General features: G+C 38.8%; 3 protein-coding genes across 6 annotated transcripts in view; 1 reads left to right on the top strand and 2 right to left on the bottom strand.

Moving 5' to 3' along the window:
- Window positions 1-15,055, bottom strand: part of spi (spitz) — an 84,744-nt gene extending 69,689 nt beyond the window's left edge. For 2 of the 4 annotated variants that reach the window (XM_067764138.1, XM_067764139.1), the window contains exons 1-3: window positions 14,949-15,055; window positions 14,217-14,443; window positions 10,450-11,275 (exon numbers count right to left, since the gene is read on the bottom strand). In XM_067764138.1, the coding sequence (XP_067620239.1) occupies window positions 10,510-11,275; window positions 14,217-14,275 (825 nt within the window). In that variant the 5' untranslated portion in view covers window positions 14,276-14,443; window positions 14,949-15,055 and the 3' untranslated portion in view covers window positions 10,450-10,509. Of the gene's footprint in view, window positions 1-10,449; window positions 11,332-14,216; window positions 14,444-14,714; window positions 14,924-14,948 lie in introns of those variants that run through there. The other 2 variants (XM_067764141.1, XM_067764140.1) reach the window with 2 other exon arrangements.
- A 3,834-nt stretch (window positions 15,056-18,889) lies between these two features.
- ND-B22 (NADH dehydrogenase (ubiquinone) B22 subunit) lies at window positions 18,890-19,709 on the top strand. Its single transcript, XM_067769291.1, has 3 exons — window positions 18,890-19,084; window positions 19,187-19,329; window positions 19,398-19,709. The coding sequence occupies exons 1-3, from the start codon at window positions 18,990-18,992 to the stop codon at window positions 19,589-19,591; spliced, it is 432 nt and encodes a 143-aa protein (XP_067625392.1). The 5' UTR covers window positions 18,890-18,989; the 3' UTR covers window positions 19,592-19,709.
- Window positions 19,710-19,994: 285 nt separating this feature from the next.
- On the bottom strand, window positions 19,995-21,255 carry LOC137239160 (DET1- and DDB1-associated protein 1). Its single transcript, XM_067764151.1, has one exon. The coding sequence runs from the start codon at window positions 20,839-20,841 to the stop codon at window positions 20,527-20,529; it is 315 nt and encodes a 104-aa protein (XP_067620252.1). The 5' UTR covers window positions 20,842-21,255; the 3' UTR covers window positions 19,995-20,526.
- Between the last annotated feature and the right edge of the window lie 1,531 nt (window positions 21,256-22,786).

Genomic DNA, 22,786 nt, shown 5'->3' on the forward strand with positions numbered 1-22,786 from the left:
TGGACCAGGGGTGACTCTAGAATTTGTTTGTACGATATGGGTATCAAATGAAAGGTGTTAATGAGTATCTTAAAAGGACGTGGGCCTTAGTTCTATAGGTGGACGCCTTTTCGAAATATCGCCATAAAGGTGGACCAGGGGCGACTCTAGAATTTGTTTGTACGATATGGGTATCAAATGAAAGGTGTTAATGAGTATCTTAAAAGGACGTGGGCCTTAGTTCTATAGGCGGACGCCTTTTCGAAATATCGCCATAAAGGTGGACCAGGGGCGACTCTAGAATTTGTTTGTACGATATGGGTATCAAATGAAAGGTGTTAATGAGTATTTTAAAAAGGAGTGGGCCTTAGTTCTATAGGTGGACGCCTTTTCGAAATATCGCCATAAAGGTGGACCAGGGGTGACTCTAGAATTTGTTTGTACTATATGGGTATCAAATGAAAGGTGTTAATGAGTATTTTAAAAGGGAATGGGCCTTAGTTCTATAGGTGGACGCCTTTTCGGAATATCGTTATAAAAGTGGACCAGGGGTGACTCTAGAATGCGTTTGTACAATATGGGTATCAAGTGAAAGGTGTTAATGAGTATTTTAAAAGGGCGTGGGTCTTAGTTCTATAGGTGGATGCCTTTTCGAGATATCGCCATAAACGTGGACCAGGGGTGACTCTAGAATTTGTCTGTACGATATGGGTATCAAATGAAAGGTGTTAATGAGTATCTTAAAAGGACGTGGGCCTTAGTTCTATAGGTGGACGCCTTTTCGAAATATCGCCAAAAAGGTGGACCAGGGGCGACTCTAGAATTTGTTTGTACGATATGGGTATAAAATGAAAGGTGTTAATGAGTATCTTAAAAGGACGTGGGCCTTAGTTCTATAGGTGGACGCCTTTTCGAAATATCGCCATAAAGGTGGACCAGGGGTGACTCTAGAATTTGTTTGTACTATATGGGTAACAAACGAAAGGTGTTAATAAGTGTTTTAAAAGGGAGTGGGATTTAGTTCTATAGGTACGCCTTTTCGGAATATCGTTATAAAAGTGGACCAGGGGTGACTCTAGAATGCGTTTGTACAATATGGGTATCAAATGAAAGGTGTTAATGAGTATTTTAAAAGGGCGTGGGCCTTAGTTCTATAGGTGGACGCCTTTTCGAAATATCGCCATAAAGGTGGACCAGGGGCGACTCTAGAATTTGTTTGTACGATATGGGTATCAAATGAAAGGTGTTAATGAGTATTTTAAAAAGGAGTGGGCCTTAGTTCTATAGGTGGACGCCTTTTCGAAATATCGCCATAAAGGTGGACCAGAGGTGACTCTAGAATTTTTCGTTTGTACTATATGGGTATCAAACGAAAGGTGTTAATAAGTGTTTTAAAAGGGAGTGGGCTTTAGTTCTATAGGTGGACGCCTTTTCGGAATATCGTTATAAAAGTGTACCAGGGGTGACTCTAGAATGCGTTTGTACAATATGGGTATCAAATGAAAGGTGTTAATGAGTATTTTAAAAGGCCGTGGGCCTTAGTTCTATAGGTGGACGCCTTTTCGAAATATCGCCATAAAGGTGGACCAGGGGCGACTCTAGAATTTGTTTGTACGATATGGGTATCAAATGAAAGGTGTTAATGAGTATTTTAAAAAGGAGTGGGCCTTAGTTCTATGTGTGGACGCCTTTTCGAGATATCGCCATAAACGTGGACCAGGGGTGACTCTAGAATTTGTTTGTACGATATGGGTATCAAATGAAAGGTGTTAATGAGTATCTTAAAAGGGCGTGGACCTTAGTTCTATAGGTGGACGCCTTTTCGAAATATCGCCATAAAGGTGGATCAGGGGTGACTCTAGAATTTGTTTGTACGATATGGGTATCAAATGAAAGGTGTTAATGAGTATTTTAAAAGGGCGTGGACCTTAGTTCTATAGGTGGACGCCTTTTCGAAATATCGCCATAAAGGTGGGCCAGGGGTGACTCTAGAATTTTTCGTACGATATGGGTATCAAATGAAAGGTGTTAATGAGTATTTTAAAAAGGAGTGGGCCTTAGTTCTATATGTGGACGCCTTTTCGAGATATCGCCATAAACGTGGACCAGGGGTGACTCTAGAATGCGTTTGTACGATATGGGTATCAAATTAAAGGTATTAATGAGGGTTTTAAAAGGGAGTGGCCCTTAGTTGTATATGTGAAGGCGTTTTCGAGATATCTACCAAAATGTGGACCAGTGTGATCCAGAACATCATCTGTCGGGTACCGCTAATTTATTTATATATGTAATACCACGTACAGTATTCCTTCCAAGATTCCAAGGGCTTTTGATTTCGCCCTGCAAAACTTTTTCATTTTATTCTACTTAATATGGTAGGTGTCACACCCATTTTACCAAGTTTTTTCTAAAGTTATATTTTGCGTCAATAGACCAATACAATTACCATGTTTCGTTCCTTTTTTCGTATTTGGTATATAATTATGGCATTTTTTTCATTTTTCGTAATTTTCGATATCGAAAAAGTGGGCGTGGTCATAGTCGGATTTCGGCCATTTTTTACACCAATACAAAGTGAGTTCAGATAAGTACGTGAACTGAGTTTAGTAAAGATATATCGATTTTTGCTCAAGTTATCGTGTTAAAGGCCGAGCGGAAGGACAGACGGTCGACTGTGTATAAAAACTGGGCGTGGCTTCAACCGATTTCGCCCTTTTTCACAGAAAACAGTTATCGTCCTAGGAGCTAAGCCTCTACCAAATTTCACAATCATTGGTTAATTTTTGTTCGACTTATGACATTAAAAGCATCCTAGACAAATTAAATGAAAAAGGGCGGAGCCACGCCCATTTTGAAATTTTCTTTTATTTTTGTATTTTGTTGCACCATATCATTACTGGAGTTGAATTTTGGCATAATTTACTTATATGCTGTAAAGATATTAACTTTTCTTTTAAAATTTGAATTAAAAAAATTTTTTTTTAAAAAGTGGGCGTGGTCGTTCTCCGATTTTGCTTATTTTTATTAAGCAGACATAAAGTAATAAGAGTAACGTTCCTGCCAAACTTCATCATGATATCTTCAACGACTGCCAAATTACAGCTTGCAAAACTTCTAAATTACCTTCATTTAAAAGTGGGCGGTGCCACGCCCATTGTCCAAAATTTTACTAGTTTTCTATTCTGCGTCATAAGCTCAACTCACCTACCAAGTTTCAGCGCTTAATGCGTATTTGGTAATGAATTATCGCACTTTTTCGATTTTTCGAAATTTTCGATATCGAAAAAGTGGGCGTGGTTATTGTCCGATATCGTTCATTTTAAATAGCGATCTGAGATGAGTGCCCAGGAACCTACATACCAAATTTCATCAAGATACCTTAAAATTTACTCAAGTTAACGTGTTAACGGACAGACGGACGGACGGACGGACATGGCTCAATCGAATTTTTTTTCGATACTGATGATTTTGATATATGGAAGTCTATATCTATCTCGATTCCTTTATACCTGTACAACCAACCGTTATGCAATCAAAGTTAATATACTCTGTGAGCTCTGCTCAACTGAGTATAACAACTCTGTTTAAAAACAAAAGAATGAATGCAGTGTTTTCCATTCCATCCTCTTGACGGTTCACTGCTCTAATCCCAATTCGAAATTTACGCACGCCAAATAACATAACGTCAATCAGTACGCCAGTCAATGAACCGTCACAAAGCCTAATTTCCATTTCATCAATTAAAAATGCTCACCATTTCAATTCTGCATTCAGCGATGCTCTTAAGAATGCATTCAGCAGCAGGAAGTGGAGTGGACGCACGCTGCCGCTCAAATACATTCACACCAGCAGATGGACTTGCAAATACTGATAGGCGAGACAGGTTGAGACGGACGGGCGTATATACTCATTGGTGATCTATTTAGCATATAGCCTTGGAAAAGCGAGCTGATAGGCGGGCAAGCGACGACTAAGCGGGCAAATGAAGAATCACGAACAACATATCGCTCATTTACTTCAATAGTGTCATAACTCAAAAAACACAATTTTTCAGGAGAGCCATTCAAAGATTTTAACTGCCATATGTTGCGCATATAAAGGCATATTTTCATTTTTATAGCACGTGGTTAATTTTTAACTGATCCCAAAGATTTTTTATACAACATATGTAGATCATGTTATTGGGTACGTTTATATGTTATTAACTCAAAAGTCATGTTTCTTGAGTTATGACGCTATTGAAATAAATGAGCGATATGTACACTGCACGGAGAAATGAATGAATTGAATTGACTGTAGTATTGCATCGTAAACATTTTCGTAATAAATGTGTATGTGTGGGTTGGGGTTCGCATGAAGCAAAGGAATAACTTGTATTAATGCCTGGTAAAGATGCGTTAGCAAGATGCAAAGCTGGGGAGTGACAGGGTGATGTGATGCTAGCTAGTGCGACCTCCTGTACATTTGCATTGATGTATAGGGTGATATGAAATTAAAGCGATGAGACTGCCATACTATTATCACACTTAGTAGTTTGGGTTGTTGAATTGTTGCTTTGATATTCAAATTACTTTTATGGATCAATAAGAAATCTGATAGAAATATAAAACAAAAATGTTTTTGACATGAAATCATTAGTTTCAAAAGCTATTAGCTGGATGGCTCAGATTATACAGGCAGTATTTCTATTTGATCACGTGATTTATGAATGTCGCTAGTCCTTTGCCGGATACTGATCCAGTACGTTCTGGAAAATAGCCCCATTAAGGGAGCAATTTGATATGACCACGTTGAACCTTCCTCGTCGTCGAGCCCCCTCCTTCCGTGAGGAATTTGGGGTCGCCAGAGCATCGCCTACTAAATAAATGGGATTATCCACAGGTGGGTGAGGTTAACAATCGGATTGGTGAAGCTATACATTGCATTGGCAACGGCTCAAAGGGGTGCGCTAAACAACCCCTTAAGACCTAGTAGCAGAACAACAACAACCTAGTAGCAGAGGGATTCAAGGGGTTGTGTAGCGCAATATATAGCTTCTCCAACCCAATTGTCAACCTCACCTTCGAGCGGCGAATCCCGATTCACTAACAGACGAGGCTCTGGCGACCCCAAGCTCCTCATGGAACTTGGAGGTGGGGAGGGAGGGATGGCCTGAAGGTTAAATGTGGCCATATAAATCGTTCCCGAGATGGTCGGGCCAGCACCTTAATGGTGCTGTGTTACCGGAGCGTACCGGATCTGTTCCGGCAAATGACCATCACATCGATAACACTCACAAAGCCTTCGGGGAGTAACCTTATCGCTACAACAACAACCTAGTAGCAGAGCTGCTAGTACCGGGCGCACCGTATTAATCCAGCAAAGCACTTTCCTAAATTTCGAGATATTGCATCTTTTTTGGCATTAAGATTTCGAAACTCGGTCTAGATCTCCTCGAAAAGGGACTACATAAGCAGTTACTGGGCCAAAAAATAATCTCATTAAATACTGTCACCCTGTGTTACGATGCTGAACTGATCGTGTATATGTATTCTTGGCGAATACTAATATTTGTGCAGGGAATGCGTAAGCGGTCTGAATTTTTACTCTCAATTTGGTGGAAACATGATGTGATGAGGAAAAATGAAGGGGTGGGTTAGGGTGACGGAACGAATGTTAGCGATTTTCACTGATGAACGGAAGTGCCACTTGTGGGTCATTCCCCTCTATCACCCCCAAAGTCTTTAATATTATTATTGTAGATGCATGCATGTATAAGACGACAATTCGATTTAGAACTTAAAAATATGTAGGGAAGTGTGTGTGTTTGAAGTTACTATTTTTGAGTAAAGGGCGAGTCTGAGGTGAATTTACAAGTACATGGAAATGAATTGCACTTCCTGTCGTAATTTATTCACGGCTATTAACATTTGATGCAGATACAAATTTAAGATAATAGTAACCGTAATTTAATTCTGATAATACATTAATGCTTTTAGACCCATGCATAGAAAGCTAACATTTACTAAGTGGATATTTCAGTTATTAAAGAATTCGTTCGCACAACAGAATGTTCGAAGTGCCAGGAGTACACGGCGGCAGCATCACCCACTATAAGATTTCAAATCAATGATTTTTTAAGCAATTTTGTTCTGCTTGACAGAGAAGAACGTTGCATACAGAGTTTGGCTGTATACGTACGCAATACGATGTATTTACTGTTATAACATCTGTGGCAGTAAAATCAGTTGGACATTCCCGGTGCTCTTTGTACAGTGTATTATCTATACATTTACCGTTTTACTCTTATTCCTTTGCAGCCGCCGTGGTGTGAGGGTAGCGTGCTCCGCCATCCACACCGAAGATCCTGGGTTCACGCCCAGGGCAAAGCTACATACATCAAAAATTTTAGAAACAAGTTTTTTCAATTAGAAGAAAATTTTTCTAAGCGGGGTCGCCCCTCGGCAGTGTTTGGCAAGCACTCCGAGTGTATTTCTGCCATGAAAAGCTCTCAGTGAAAACTCATCTGCTTTGCGGATACAGTTTGGAGTCGGCATAAAACAAGTAGGTCCTGTCCCGCCAATTTGTAGGAAAAATTAAGAGGCACGACGCAAATTAGAAGGGAAGCTCGGCCTAAAATCTCTTCGGAGGTTATCGCGCCTTACATTTATCTTTTAATACTCAGCTGAGCAGAGCTCACAGAGTATATTAACTTTGTTCGCATAACGGTAATCCGTAACGGCATAAACTAATCTAGATAGATATAGACTTCTATATATCAAAATGATCTGGGCGAATTTAGCCATGTCCGTCCGTCCGTCCGTAAACACGATAACTTTAGTAACTTTTGAGGTATGTAGGTTCCTGGGCGCTCATATCAGATCGCTATTTAAAATGAACGAAATCGGACTACAACAACGCCCACTTTTTCGATATCGAAAATTTCGAAAAACCGAAAAAGTGCGATAATTCATAACCAAAAACGGATATAGCGATGAAACTTGGTAGGTGCGTTGACCTTATGACGCAAAATAGAAAATTAGTAAAATTTTGGACAATGGGCGTAGCACCGCCTACTTTTAAATGAAGGTAATTTAAAAGTTTTGCAAGCTGTAATTTCGCAGTCGTTGAAGATATCATGATGAAATTTGACAGGAACGTTCCTCCTATTACTATATGTGTGCTAAATAAAAATTAGCACAATCGGATGACGAACACGCCCACTTTAAAAAAAAAATGTTTTAAGTCAAATTTTAACAAAAAATTTAATATCTTTACAGTATATAAGTAAATTATGTCAACATTAAACTCCAGTAATGATATGGTGCAATAAAATACTAAAATAAAAGAAAAATTCAAAATGGGCGTGGCTCCGCCCTTTTTCACTTAATTTGTCTAGGATAATTTTAATCCCATAAGTCGATCAAAAATTTACCAATCTTTGTGAAATTTGGTAGGGGCTTAGATTCCAGGACGATAACTGTTTTCTGTGAAAAAGGGCGAAATCGGTTGAAGCCACGTCCAGTATTTATACACAGTCGACCGTCTGTCCTTCCGCTCGGCCATTAACACGATAACTTTAGCAAAAATCGATATATCTTTACTAAACTTAATTCACGTACTTATCTGAAATCACTTTATCTTGGTATAAAAATTGGCCGAAATCCGACTATGACCACGCCCATTTTTTCGATATCGAAAATTACGAAAAATGATAAAAATGCCATAATTCTGTACCAAATATGAAAAAGAGATGAAACATGGTAATTGGATTGGTTTATTGACGCAAAATATAACTTTAGAAAAAACTTTGTAAAATGGGTGTGACGCCTACCATATTAAGTAGAATAAAATGAAAAAGTTCTGGAGGGCGAAATCAAAAGCCCTCGGAATCTTGACAGGAATACTCTTCGTGGTATGACATATATAAATAAATTAGCGGTACCCGACAGATGATGTTCTGGGTCATCTCGAATACGCCTTCACATATACAACTAAGGGCCACTCCCTTTTTTAACCCTCATTAATACCTTTAATTTGATACCCATATCGTACAAACACATTCTAGACTCACCCCTGGTCCACCTTTATGGCGATATCTCGAAAAGGCGTCCACCTATAGAACTGAGGCCCATTCCCTTTTAAAATACTCATTAACACCTTTCATTTGATACCCATATCGTACAAACACATTCTAGAGTCACCCCTGGTCCACCTTTATGGCGATATCTCGAAAAGGCGTCCACTATAGAACTAAGGCCCACTCCCTTTTAAAATACTCATTAACACCTTTCATTTGATACCCATATCGTACAAACACATTCTAGAGTCACCCCTGGTCCACCTTTATGGCGATATCTCGAAAAGGCGTCCACCTATAGAACTAAGGCCCACTCCCTTTGAAAATACTAATAAACGCCTTTCATTCGATACCCATATCGGACAAACACTTTCTAGAGTCATCTTCAATTGTAATGTGGAACCAACGCCTCTAACACCCCTTTCCTTATGGTCCACCCCTGTTGAAACGGCAAGTTTCCTTGGACTCCCGTTAGAGGATATTGATGACAATTTGTGATCGGTCGCGGCTATTAGGTGGGGCGAGCCTTGCTACAACAACAACAACCTCTCTCGTTCGTTCAAAACTAGAATACGCCTCAATTGTTTGGAGTCCTATCTATAGCTGCTATGCTGCCAGGATTGAAAGGGTTCAAAGAAAATTTACTCGTTTTTGTCTATTTTCACTCAACTTTGACGACCCAATTCCATCCTATCACTCGCGCTGCTTACTCATAAATCTCCAACCTCTCGAATCCAGAAGGATAGAACATCTGGTAATGTTCGTCTATGATCTAATAGTTGGCTCTCTTGATTGTCCAGTTCTCTTAGCGAAGGTGTCATTTAATGTACCTAATCGGAGTCTTCGAACATTTTTTCCATTTTACATGAGTGCTTGCAGGGCTAATTATTGTAATTTTGACCCAATTTTTCGGGCACTAAATGAATTTAATAGACTCTCACGGAGGTTTTTTATTGATTTTTCTTTGTCGAGAAGCATCTTCAAGTCAACTTTGCAAGAGTTCCTATAATCTACTTGCATTATCTTCTTATTTTTTGTTTTCGCTAGTCATGTTACTTATGTACGTTATTCGTTGTGGTTTTCAGTTGATTATTTGTTTAAGTATTTATTTGCTTTTGTATTCTAGTCTGTAAGATTGTTTAATCATAGACTGAATAAATTATACATACATACATGTTGTTGTTGTAGCGATTAGGTTACTCCCCGAAGGCTTTGGGGAGTGTTATCGATGTGATGGTCCTTTGTCGGATACAGATCCGATACGCTCCGGTAACACAGCACCATTAAGGTGCTGGCCCGACCATCTCGGGAACGATTTATATGGCCACATTGAACCTTCAGGCCATCCCTCCCTCCCCACCCCCAAGTTCCATGAGGAGCTTGGGGTCGCCAGAGCCTCGTATGTTAGTGAAACGGGATTCGCCGCTCGAAGGTGAGGTTGACAATTGGGTTGGAGAAGCTATATGTTGCGCTACACAACCCCTTGAATCCCACATACATACATACATACAGTCACCCCTGGTCAACCTTTATTGCGATATCTCGAAAAGGCATCCACCTATAGCACTAAGGCCCACTTCCTTTTAAATGATCGTTAACACCTTTCTTTTGATACCCAAATCGTACAAACGAATTCTAGAGTTACCCCTGGTTCACCTTTATGGCGATATCCCGAAATGGTGTCCACCTATAGAACTATGGCCCACTCCCTTTTAAAATACCCTTCCATTTGATACCCATGTCACACAAACAAATTCCAGGTTTACCCTAGGTTCATTTTCCTACATTGTGATTTTCCCTTATTTTGTCTCCAAAGCTCTCAGCTGAGTATCTAATGTTCGGTTACACCCGAACTTAGCCTTCCTTACTTGTTTTTATTGTGACGAATATTAGCAGCACTACGCTGATACTAAGCAGCCACTCGTACGTAAACAAATCAATTATCATTTACACACATACATACAAGGCAACGGAGATATACTCACAAATAAATGTAATCATCAGCCGAAGTAGTACTCACATATACACACGCATATGGCTACAAACTACAAATATACATGTATATGGCTGGTAACCAAGCATGAAGTTCGCCAAATTACTAGACCTTAGGAGAAATGGGTGATCGAGGAAACCGAGAGTATAAAAGCAGCGCAAGCTGAAGCATGACTAATCAGTTTTGATTTAAGCACGCTCTTGGTTGTGAAGTATAAGTGTTATTGTGAAGTACTCTCAAAGTAGTCTAATAAAGACCATTTTGCATTATTGAATATTGGAGTTATTTATTCAACAATTTAGCGATTGGAACGTTAGCAGGTTTGGAATAAGCGGAATTCCCCAAAATTCGTTACAATATCTAAGGCTTTGATTTTCTTCTCTCTACTCTAACCATGTTGAATAAGTAAAAAACTTACCACTTATTACATTTATTCCAATCAATAAAGTAATCAAAATCTGCATATTTTCTATCCCTTTTATAGCAACAACAAAGCACTCAAATACTGTTCCAACACAGCCTGTGTCAATATAGCTCCATTCTCTATGGCCAAGGAATATGCCGTGTCACCATTCTCATTCGATGCTGTCATATCTGGATCCTTAGCTAATAGTTCATTACAAGTATGTGGATGATTTCCTGCTGCAGCATACATTAATGCTGTATTTCCCACAATATCCATATGATTTGGATGTGCACCGTGTTCTAATAATAAATGTACAACTTCATTATGACCACCACAAGCTGCCAGCAACAGTGGTGTTACCATTTCAGGCGCTTCCACATTTACATTAGCGCCAGCGTGTATCAATAAACGTACTGCAGCTAATTGACCATAATAAGCAGCCCAATGTAGAGCTGTGAAACCAGCATCATCTTTGTAATCAATGTTGTGAGCATTGCGTTCAATTTCTATGCGCACTTGTTCTTCAGTGATCTCACCTTGACCGGCACGCTCATGAAATGGCAATGTAACTTCAACTGGACAAAAGGTTGCTTCAGTATTGCCACGCTGTAAATTTGTGAGTACAGTGGCATGTGGACGATATGGAAGAAAGGCGCTTTTACGTTTTGGTGCACCACTGCTGCTGACCCCACCGCCAATGCCTGCAACAACACCACCACTGCTATCGGTTTGCTGTATACCGGCCGATAAGGAATGCAATAAAGGTGTCGATATGGGCGTGGTTGTATTCGAACTTGGTGAAGGTGTGCCCGCATTAAGTTGCATATGCCATTTTGAACTGTGAAATGAGTCAATCAATACTAATATTGGCAATAACATCGCACCGTTGTGTTTCTAAAATTTTATAAAATCTTCTAGCAAGAAAGTTTTGATGACTTATATTTAAACATTAGCAATTTTTATCAATATTTTAGTTCTGGTATTCACTGTTTCCCAATAAATCGGCATAAAGAAATGTGATCGAATTAACTATGCCATATCTTACAAGGGAACAACGATTACCATCGCTTGGTATTTCAAATTTCAAAAAACACTTGCAGTGAAATTATGGAAAATAGACACAGATGTATCCATGCGTATGCGTAAGTCGTATAAATTTACAAGACCTTCTATGTCCCATGTGTTATGTTTTAATCAAATCGAAAAATGGAAACAATATATGACTTAAGTATTTAAAACGAACACGAACCCTTGTAAACTGCCCAGATGTGTTTATGGCAAGTAATATAAATAGTTTTAGGAGCATATACGAATAGCGAAAAATGAGTACGCTACGAAAAATTTACAGATTTCATTCACGTTGGATATATATTTTCATTTTACTCGAATAAATTGTGTGGACTGCAGTAACTAGCCCAAAATGTACATTAAAAATACTTCGCATCGGCTCAAACAGCTGCGGCTCCGACAGACGCAGGTTTTCATATTCTTGCCTTCTAGTTCTAGCCTATGGAAGCTAAGGCGCTATAGTGGATTCGGTGCAATAAACTGATTGCGGGGTTGCCCATGATAGATGTTTCTGATTTTCTGAACCTCTACATATAGGAAGCTGTACGAGCTTTACGCAGACATCAACATAGTCCATTAAAACGCAGCGGTTGCGCTGGCTAGGCCATGTTATGTGAGTGAAAGATGACGCTCCAGCCAAGAAAGTGTTTCTATCGAAACCCGCCTATGGAAGCAGAGGTAGAAGGCGGCCACCACTCCGCTGGAAGGACTACATCTTCAGTCCGCACGCTTTTCTGACCTCAGACCGCTATTAGTATGTGTACCTAAATAGTCTATCCTGGATCCACTGTTATTTAGCCTTTTCATAAACGACATATTTGACTCTTGCCGACAAGCCAAAATTCATGCCTACGCAGACGACATACAGCTCTATATATCAAGCCCCATTAAAAAAAAATCAGTGGACTATTGATTTTATTTTTTTTTTAATCTTCACATCCATAGAAACGTGAGCTCTGCGTAATGGGCTTATAAACTGCAATGTCATATGTGCGGCCTATCTGCAACAAACGAGTAGCTTTTGTCGAAATTTTTTTCGTTTCTTAAGTCACTGACCTCGGTTATGTCATTAACTCTGGCTTAACATTTGATGATCACGTTAACTCTGTGTAAGGTATAATCTATATTAAGGAACTTAAGATTATCTGCCACATATACACCGGTTGTTATAAGAAGAAAACTTGTCGTACAATAAATAGTTCCAATCATAAGCTACGCTGAAGTAGTTTACAAGAAGTTTGAGTCAATATCGGCGTATAGGATTGATGTAGCTTTTAATCACTGCATATTCCTCTATCATCTGATGGTTGTTAGGGAGCCTCTATGAAAATATAATATTTCCGAGATCGGCACGCATAGTTGACTTGTTGTTGTTGTTGTAGGTGAGCCCGACACAAATTGTCATCAATATCTTCTAACGGGAGTCCAAGGAAAATTGCAGTTTCAACAGGAGTGGACCATAATGAGAGGGGTGTTAGAGGCGTTGGTTCCACATTACAATTAAAGAGGTGGTTGGTGTCATGTGGGGACAAATTTCAAGCGGGGCATACATTTTGTATGTTGGGGTTGATTCTGGATAGGTAAGAGTTTAACCTGTTACAGTATCCAGTTCGAAGTTGAGCTAGATTGACTCGTGTTTCCCTGGCGAGTATGCGTTCCTCTTCCGCAAGTTTTGGGTACTGTTCTCTTCTGAGTACTGGATTCACCGGGCAATTCCCGGCATAAAGGTCCGACGCTTGTTTGTGGAGTTCACTGAGGACCTGCTTGTGTTTGTTGGCTTCATACGGCTGAGTTCTCAGGTGCCGTATTTCCTCATAATCCTTACGGAGACGACTCCTGAAGCGTCTGGGCGGTGTTGGCTCATCAATCAGATGTCTGTTGGGATGCCCAGGTTTCTGGGTAATGTTTGGTTAGCATCTCATTTCTCTCCCTGTTGGGGAGTATTCTCGCCTCATTATGTAGGTGGGGTTCTGAGGACATAAGACAGCCCGTGGCGGTTCTGAGAGCAGTATTTTGGCAGGCCTGTAGCTTCTTCCAGTGAGTAGTTTTAAGGCTTGGCGACCATATAGGGAACACGTAGCATGCAATCGGCTGGTCAACAGCTTTGTAAGTGGTAATGAGCGTTTCTTTGTCTTATCCCCAAGTATTGCCAGCAAGAGATTTGAGGATTTTATTACGGCTCTGGATTTTCGGTACAATTGCGGCTGCATGCTCACCAAAATGTAGATCCTGATCAACCGTCATATCCAAGATTTTGGGGTGTACAACAGTCGGTAGCGTAGTGCCATCGACGTGGATGTTCAAAATGGTGGACATTTGGGACTTCTATGTTGTAAATTAGGTCCCGGAGGATTTAGTCGGTGATAATGCCAGGTTTCGCGAGGCGAAAAAACTGTAGAGATCAGGGAGGTAGCCGTTTATTCTGTTGCAAAGCTCATCGATTGACTTGTTCGTCCCTATCTACAATATTTTTTCTTCAGTGGACTAATGTCAAATCGTACTGCGCCGGAAGTTAAAGTGTCAATTCATATTAAAAAAAGTACCAAGTGTTTTCCGGCTGTCAACTGTTCGGTTCCGCCAGCCACAGAGTGGACCGAATTTCCCCAACGTTGAAAGAACACAACGTATGAAAACGCCCCAGATTAAAACATGTTCTCTCTTTCTTACATAGCATTTTTTCAGTTTTATATAAAACAATCTCCCCTACTTACCGGCTATGCTCGTCATCCGAATTCGATTTTGTAGCTGGAGAATTCGCCGCAGAAGACATATTCCAAGTGCTGCTTTCTCCTCGATACGATAAACTGATTTTCTTGTGCCTATTATTATTTATAATTCCAAACTTCCTTTTAATAGATACATGCAATCACAGTGCTGTGGCTACAACTGTACAACGCAGTTTCTTTGTCAATCAACTTCGAAAATTGATGTGAATGAACTGTAGATGTAGAAACAAAAAATGAGATATGAAAGCATTACCAAAAGAAACGCAGCAAATGAGCAATGACTTTGAAGAGTGTCAATAACTACGCGCCATTTTTGCTCTAACCCATGAGGGCTTGGTTTAAATAAAAAGACTTTGTGACCGTCCCTTTATCTTGAACTTAACTACAATTTCACCCTGTATTACTATTCCTTTCATATAAAAGAAATAACTTTAGACTTCTGTCGCTCTTATTATCATATTTTTAACGCAGTTTTGTTAATACATCTGCACAAGCGTTTCCACTACGAACAAAGTCGCTGTAGGACAGCGATAAACGAAAAATTCCAAGCACGATGCTACGCGTGAAAACTTCACCGCCCATAGCCGGCGTCAAACACAAAAGCGCACTTTGCATATGCACATTTCTTTACATAAATTGTTAAAAGGGCACAATTATTATGTTCTCTGATATTTACATATTCTTTAATTCTGCAATTTACTTATACCTCAAACTCACCAGAATTAAATTGAGTAGGAAAATTTTTTTCACCGATGTTTCTGTCAGAGCACACTAAAGAGAAAAATGAGGAAATGTGCAGGGGTTGCCAATTTGAAAAAATTTTGAGTTATTTTGTGGGCAGTAACGATTAGTGGAATGTGGGCGATATGTCCACAGAACGAGAAAGCGTTTTTTTTTTGTTCCACCAACTACAATCCATTTATGTGGAACGTTTTACGATTCACCTTCTTTGACGAGAGAACATTCACTAGAGTTGTGCTTTTTCGTTCATTTCAGAGATTCGAATCTTTAGTTCTTTTTCTGATGAACGAACAAGTTGTTCTTTTTGTTCATCTGTTCTTTTTTTTCAAGCAAATTTGATCACTGCTGCTCGCACCCGCGAAAAAAGCCAACAAGTATAGATGGGGGTGTGTATGCAGCAATGCTTTGTGGAGGTATATTTAAATGAGTAATGAATAAATAAGTTAATATATATGTATAATTAACTTCAAAAAAAGTTACAAATTTCGGAAGATCCAGGAAATTGAAAGAGTACAGACACAAATTGTAAATATGAACTTTTCAAGTTTAATAAATGTAATAACTAGTTTCTTACAAAGCATGTTTTTCATAAATAGTCCATACATATATTGTTGTAGCAGTGCCACACACAAAGATGACCACACATATCTTGTACTGGAGTACCTCAACAAGCAGCACGGAAATATAAAATTTACAATGGAAACCGAAAAAGACGGAGGAATCAACTATCTAGACCTCACGATAAATATTGATAAAGAAGCCAAAAGATTTAACTATGACATATATAGAAAGTCAACGGCCACCGACACAATAATACACAATACCTCAAATCACCCTCAACAGCATAAAAATGCAGCATTAAGGCACTTGATACATAGACTTGAAAGAACACCTCTTACATAAGAGGCATATGAGAGAGAACTTCAGGTCATATATAATATCGCTGCAAACAACGGATATAAAAAAGCACTAGTAGATAAGCTCAGAAGGACAAATGGAGAACCAAAAAGAAATAATGAAAAGGAAAATAATAGCTGGACGACTATGACATATACTGGAAAAGGAACATATAAATTGGCAAACTTCTTTAAAAAATACAACATTAACACAGCATTCAAAACATCGAACAATCTAGGGCGAAAACTAAGAACTAACATTAACTCAGAAGATCCGTTTAGCAGCCACGGCGTATACAAGCTTACCTGCGGATGCCAGCATAGTTACATAGGACAAACAGGAACGCAAATAAGAACGAGGTTCAGAGAACATATTAGAGATTACAACAAAAAATACGGAATCCAAACATTACACCCGAGTCTAACTTCGCGAATCACATGGTCGAGAATGAATGTTCCCCAGCAAACATCAATAAAACAGTTAGGGTTCTTCGCATACAAGAAAAGGGCCGACGTCTCAACGTACTCGAAAACATGGAAATCTACAAACAGAAAACATTCGACGGTAGAATAATAAACGAACAGATAAACACAATTTCTGACACAATATTCGAGCCTTTAAAACATGTTTACAGGAAACAACTTAATCACGCAGGTACAACAGATAAACACACAACAACAAATAAACACAAAACAATTAACATACCAAAACAAAAAACCGACAAAGAAGGTCAAACGACTAAAATCACAGATTTCTACCTACCCCAGTCAGCCACACACATCGATTAGTAAACCACCCTCGGTTCTGAATGAACACACAGCACATACACATAACTAAATATACACAAGCATCAATTTGACAATACCTGCTCATATACCTACGAACTATAAATACAGGACAAACGACAACAACAGATCAGAACGAAAATCGACACTGATGACGGCACAACGCCGAAACCGGTTTGTCTCAAAACCAAATTTGACAAGGGATGACGGAAAATCGTTCCAATATACATCACCACACATATCTTTAGTGTAAGTGGCATTATCGACATTCGTGCACACTGTGAATTTCTGCGTATGTATGTATGAATTTACAATGTTCGCGAACTAGAAGAGAGAAAGAATAACATTAGATAAAACGAACTAAAAGAACAAATGAACTAAAAGAACAAAAAAAACCTAAATCGAAAATCTAGTTCACTTGTTCAGTTGAGAGACCCGATCAATTGAACAAGTTCAGAACGAAACGACCTAACTCTAACATTCACCTTCCTTGACCATATGTTGTTAACTTATTAAACTTAATAAACTTATTCAATTAACTTCAGTGGAGGTTGCGAGAGAATCAATTAATTTTTCCATACATAAATTAAGAACGGCAATTCCCGCTTTTTTTCCACTGAATAGTTTTAAATTTGCTGGACTAATACCCTGAATTCCCGCATTAACTTTTTAGGTAGTAGTGCAGTTTAGGGGCCCCACCCTAAAGTTGGGCCAAGATTTTCGAGTGAGGTATCAAAAGACGCGTATTAATCTCGAGAACAATAATCCAAAGGCGGAAAACAAAATTTTTATCTCTGTCCGGAGATATTTGCAGTTGAAATTGGCGATTTTCATGTGGTTGTTGTTGTGTTTGTACCCACAAAAAAAATTGTGCATCACCGTGGCGGTAGCCACGGTTATACCACACACCCGGACTTGGCATGGCGTAGCCCAGGGTTATTTTTTATAAGCGCGGCGGAAGGCCGCTAACGCAGAAAGGTTTTCTGCGCAAAAATACTATGGCTCCCACCCACGGTTTCGGAAGTACCCGCGGGTTTTTTTCGGTTGTTCGTTAATATCTTTTGAACGGGTAAAAAAAAGTTAACTTCCGCTCAAAAAAAAGGCCCAATTTTAGGGTGGGCCCCTAAACTGCACAATTACTTTTTAATAGTACTTTTAGGTTTTCTATACAAATTGCGGGAATTCCCGCGGTTTGTTTTATTGAAGGATCTTCTAAGCAAAAAATAAACGACTGGTACCAAAGAACGCGACAATGCGTTTACGTAAGTACGGCATCTCATTCAATCTCATGTACAATTTTTCGATATATGTATACCGTTTCCTTCAATCTCGCACCATATCAATTCAAGCACCTGAATCTCGGAGCTTGATAAACTTCAATCACAAGTTGACATAGGTTTGGGACATAGTACAGGTTTACAAGTATGATATGTATGAGAAGGAAGCTATTCCTCTCTCTTTCTAACACACTACAGTTTGACATTTCGGTCAGTGTCAAACTATTGTGGAACTCAGTGGAACCTGCGTGGAACATGCTTTTGACACTGAACGAAGTGTCAAAATTACCGGGGTTATTGTAGTGGAAAGCGACACAGGGAAACAAAAAACGGAGTGGAATATCAGAAATGTATGTAAAATGTATAATCCTATATGGGTCCTACAGAAAATTATACAAAAGTCTTCGATTGGGGTATATGAGGACACGTTGTTATTCCAGTATTAAGACTACAAACACGGGTGCTAAGTTTTTCTACCCGCTCAAAAGTTCTCCGCGAAAAACAGATTGAAACCGAGGTCGACTGCAATAAACCGTCCAAAAATGTTGAAGGAGAAATGAAAAGACAAGTTTTGTCCTGCTATCAATACTCCAAAGGCGAAAAGGTATTCGAATTATTGGAAGCGGGGCAAAAACGCGTCTATTAATACCTCCCCGACTGTTTTGGTCGCGTTTTAGCAATCGTCCCGGGTAATAAAGTATAACAGATTGTTAATTAAATTTGTCCAAAACATATGGATTTTAAAGACAGATGTAATTAAGTGCTCGTTTGAAAGTAAATAAGGATATTTCTTTGTAATTTTACGATGAAAATTTTACGCAATTTACGTTAGCAGCTACTACACTTTTCTTGGAGCTAAGAAGTACAACAGTGCCAAATAGCATCCACAAAAAAAACGAACAAGAACAAGCATTTTATCAGGTGAGCGTGGCTGTGTATGTGCGTGCTGCTACATATCCTACTTGTAGACCTTTACAATGGGTTTGGGATCCACTTAGTGAAATTTCGACAACCGTGAAAAATAATCTTACAAAAATAAATAAAGGTTTTTTGGCAAAATGTCGGTACCTTTTGTTGTGAAGACACACGCACGTCAAGTGTGTAGTCTTTACAAGCGTGCCCTTCGCAATCTGGAAGCTTGGGAAGACCGCAGGTAGGGAAGATATCCGTTACCACAAATCAAACCAAAAATATATTATGTAATTTGGAATAGCGTTTGCCTGTTTTTGCTTTTATATCATTTCATCTCTTTCAGGGAAATATTCCGATACAGAGCTGTGCTATTGCGACAGCGCTTTGAGAAAAATCGTCGTGTGACCGACATGGCTGAAGCGGCGCGCCTACTAGATGCCGGCGAAAAAGAATTATTCTCAATCAGACACTACCAACCAAAAATATGTAAGTAAATGATTTAAATGGAAACTATTTGTTAACTATTTACGTTTTATGTGTGTATGTTTAAATAGTTGCCTATAGTCCTGGTGGTTGTGCATTTGAACGAGAAGTAATACCACCTGACTGGGTGCTTGACTACTGGGATCCACTAGAGAAGGCTCAGTATCCAGAATATTTTGCTAAACGCGAGCAACGTAAGAAGGAGTTCATTGCCATGTGGGAAAAACAATACGGCAAACCTGATCCCAAGGATTTACACCATTGATTCTATTTTCAGTAAAACTTATTCTTTTGGAAACAAAAATAAAATATTTGCAGTAAGAATACCTGTAACAATAGAAAATGCGAAAGTAGCAATAAAATTAAGATTTTAAAAATGACAATGATTTGCTTGACTTTTTGTTTTCCCTAAAATATTTTAGCATAGCTTGTCGTGCAGATGTTATACAAGCGGATCAACAAAAGTAAAAAAAAAAAAATATTTCAATTCTAACATTTTTTGCAACAAACTGCAGCCACATATGCTTATTAAAATAATAATAGAAATGAAATATTAAATAGAGGAAAACCTTATAAGCGAAACACAAAAAAATTCAGTAAAAATTGCTAGAGGATTTACCACCACGCAATTCTTTAATATGCCCTTTTAACATTAAAACAAGATTAAGTAATGCGTGCATGTGTTTATTTTTTAGTACAAGTGGTTTTTCCAAATATTTCAAATATGTCACTTGCGACTCCTACAAAATTGCTTACATTCATACATTAAAAAATAATAACCAACTAATAATGTAGATAATGGCTCGGCGCATGTCCGCACCATACTTAACAAGCTTGAAGTAGACGGACAGCTGTGAGTGTTATATACTGAATACAATTTCTAAAGTATCAGGATTGAGCGAAAAGTAACAACATTTTAAGAAACATTTTATTTAATATTATGCTCTATATTAGGTTTATATTCGATTTGATGTTGCAAAAAATTTTAAGTTTGTTATCCCAAAAATATTAATTGGAAAAATAAAATATTGAGGAATTTAGCGTTATTTGCAAAAACAAAATAAATTCAAATTTTTTTAAATAAAAAAATTAACATATTCAAAAATAACTTGAGCGCATGTCATACACAAAAATAGTTAATTCGTGCTGCGCTCAACGCCCAATCATTTTCACATCTTCTAACAACAATCCGATTCATTTTCAATTCATTTCTACGGGTTCTAATCTTGGACGTTTTTTACAATTATTCGTTGTACCATTACCACCTGCACTGCCTTCACCACTATTGTTTTCACGTTTTCGTGTTGAGCTCTTCTTGTCCCATTGTTGTTTCAAATATCTTAACAGCACGCAACGTTTGTCCATAACGATATGCTGTTCCGATGCCACATCTTCTGTTTGCAAATAAACCGATGGTCGTTTCTGTGATGTGCGTATTCCTTGTTCCATATTGAATTGCGAAAAATTTTGTGCATTATGACTGGGAAGGTCTTTAAGAAAGTCTGCTACTGACATTTTTGCTTTTTGGACCAATTCGAAGCTTCGAGAGTTGGAGTTAACAAGGCGTAAATGCAACTGGGTGGGAAAGTGGCGAATTGGATAGAGGTTCTGTTGATTCAGTAGATCCTTTGATGAGTTTCACAATTTCAATAAGTGCTCTTAACCAAGCAATATTTAACAATTTTTGTTGGTATTGCTACCACAGCAGCACCACACGAGTTAGGTGTATTTCTTTTGGATGGCCTTTTCAAAATACCACTCAGTGAATAAAATCGAGTTCCGCAATTTTGTTTTAATTAAAATGCAATCAAAATGATATCTTTTTACCCAAATTACTATGATTTTAGGTTTTGTCCTTCAATAACTGGAAATTTTTGGCGTTTGTGATTGCCAATGAATGGTATCAAGTCTATATTTGTTTTTGCGATGCTGTCATTTAACAACCAAGGCAGATATGTTATACGACCATATTACCAGAGTTGCATTTTATAGCATCAATCTCTTGTAGTTTTAATCTAAAGGCCGCGGCACAATGACATTTTTCAAATAGATGTATAGATGCGTTTAACACAAGCTTAAGCATGCCAGTAACAACGTCAGAATCACGCAAGATGTTGCGTTTGGATATATGAAGGAACTTCAGACTTGGCAATTGAAGTTTATTACGCGTTGCCCATTCACATACACAATTTCCCGAAGCACTGTTATAAACATTCTCCCTATACAACAAAAATACTTGCTAACGTAATCTATTGTTATATTGCAGTTTTTAATTGCGAAAAATGTTAGAATATTTACCAACCAGTGGGAAAAATAATTTCACTTGCAAAGTGTGCCACGCCAAAGCAAATGTCAAATTCTTCTTCTTATGATTTCCTTGCAAAAAAAATTGGGAGTTGGCTACTTTTCCATATCAGATGGCGCCAGTGTCGCCCATTCTACCGTTATCCATAAAAATGCGTGCAATCTACTCATAATGCATAAGATTGTGTTAAACTCATCTATATGAAAACCTGCCTATGTGTCGGGGCTTTAATAATAGCTATTCTGAAACTGCTGCGCATAAAATTAGTACTCCTAAATTTCAATACGCATTATACTCAAATACAACTGAAATATGTGTTCTGTAGCTAGTTGCCGCTAGATGGGTCTCCTAAGCATTATCTAAGGGTTTTTTACACTTACAACTTAACAACACGCAGTAGCACAGAGGTTCGTGTCTCTGCTATTAAGCACATTGCATTTTATAACGAGTTATTTTACCAATGCCTTCAATAATTTCCACTAAATGGGTCTCTTTGCTCGCCTAGCCTAGAGATTTACGAATACACAAGTGAAGCTAATATGAGTGTTAAAAAGGATGATATGTCCGATGAAGTACTGGCTGATTTATCATTACCCAGCATATCAGACCAATAACAAAACTCTTTGGATCGCTCAAGGTAAAACGTGTGATCCACTTGACATCGTAGGCAAAATGGCCTCAGACTAAGAGTTAAGAAGCTTCGAAATACGTGATACAAACTTGCACTACACCACTTGGCAGGACAAACGATTTCCGGGGATTCAAGGGGTTGTGTAGCGCAATATATAGCTTCTCCAACCCAATTGTCAACCTCACCTTCGAGCGGCGAATCCCGTTTCACTAACAGACGAGGCTCTGGCGACCCCAAGCTCCTCATGGAACTTGGGGGTGGGGAGGGAGGGATGGCCTGAAGGTTCAATGTGGCCATATAAATCGTTCCCGAGATGGTCGGGCCAGTACCTTAATGGTGCTGTGTTAACGGAGCGTATCGGATCTGTATCCGACAAAGGACCATCACATCGATAACACTCCCCAAAGCCTTCGGGGAGTAACCTAATCGCTACAACAACAACAACAACAAACGATTTCCGCTTCTGTTAGTAGATGAACCACCCATATTTCCTCAAAGTGGGGCTGTGCAAAACTAGCCACGTA

This window comes from Eurosta solidaginis, chromosome 2, assembly GCF_040869045.1.
Source record: "Eurosta solidaginis isolate ZX-2024a chromosome 2, ASM4086904v1, whole genome shotgun sequence".
In the NCBI taxonomy this organism is placed as follows: domain Eukaryota; kingdom Metazoa; phylum Arthropoda; class Insecta; order Diptera; family Tephritidae; genus Eurosta; species Eurosta solidaginis.

Coding starts and splice junctions, on each gene's coding strand:
- ND-B22 (XM_067769291.1), top strand. CDS start 18,990: ATGTCGGTACCTTTTGTTGTGAAGACACACGCACGTCAAGTGTGTAGT. Junction 19,085..19,186: donor GAAGCTTGGGAAGACCGCAG/GTAGGGAAGATA, acceptor CATCTCTTTCAG/GGAAATATTCCGATACAGAG. Junction 19,330..19,397: donor ACACTACCAACCAAAAATAT/GTAAGTAAATGA, acceptor ATGTTTAAATAG/TTGCCTATAGTCCTGGTGGT.
- LOC137239160 (XM_067764151.1), bottom strand. CDS start 20,841: ATGTCAGTAGCAGACTTTCTTAAAGACCTTCCCAGTCATAATGCACAA.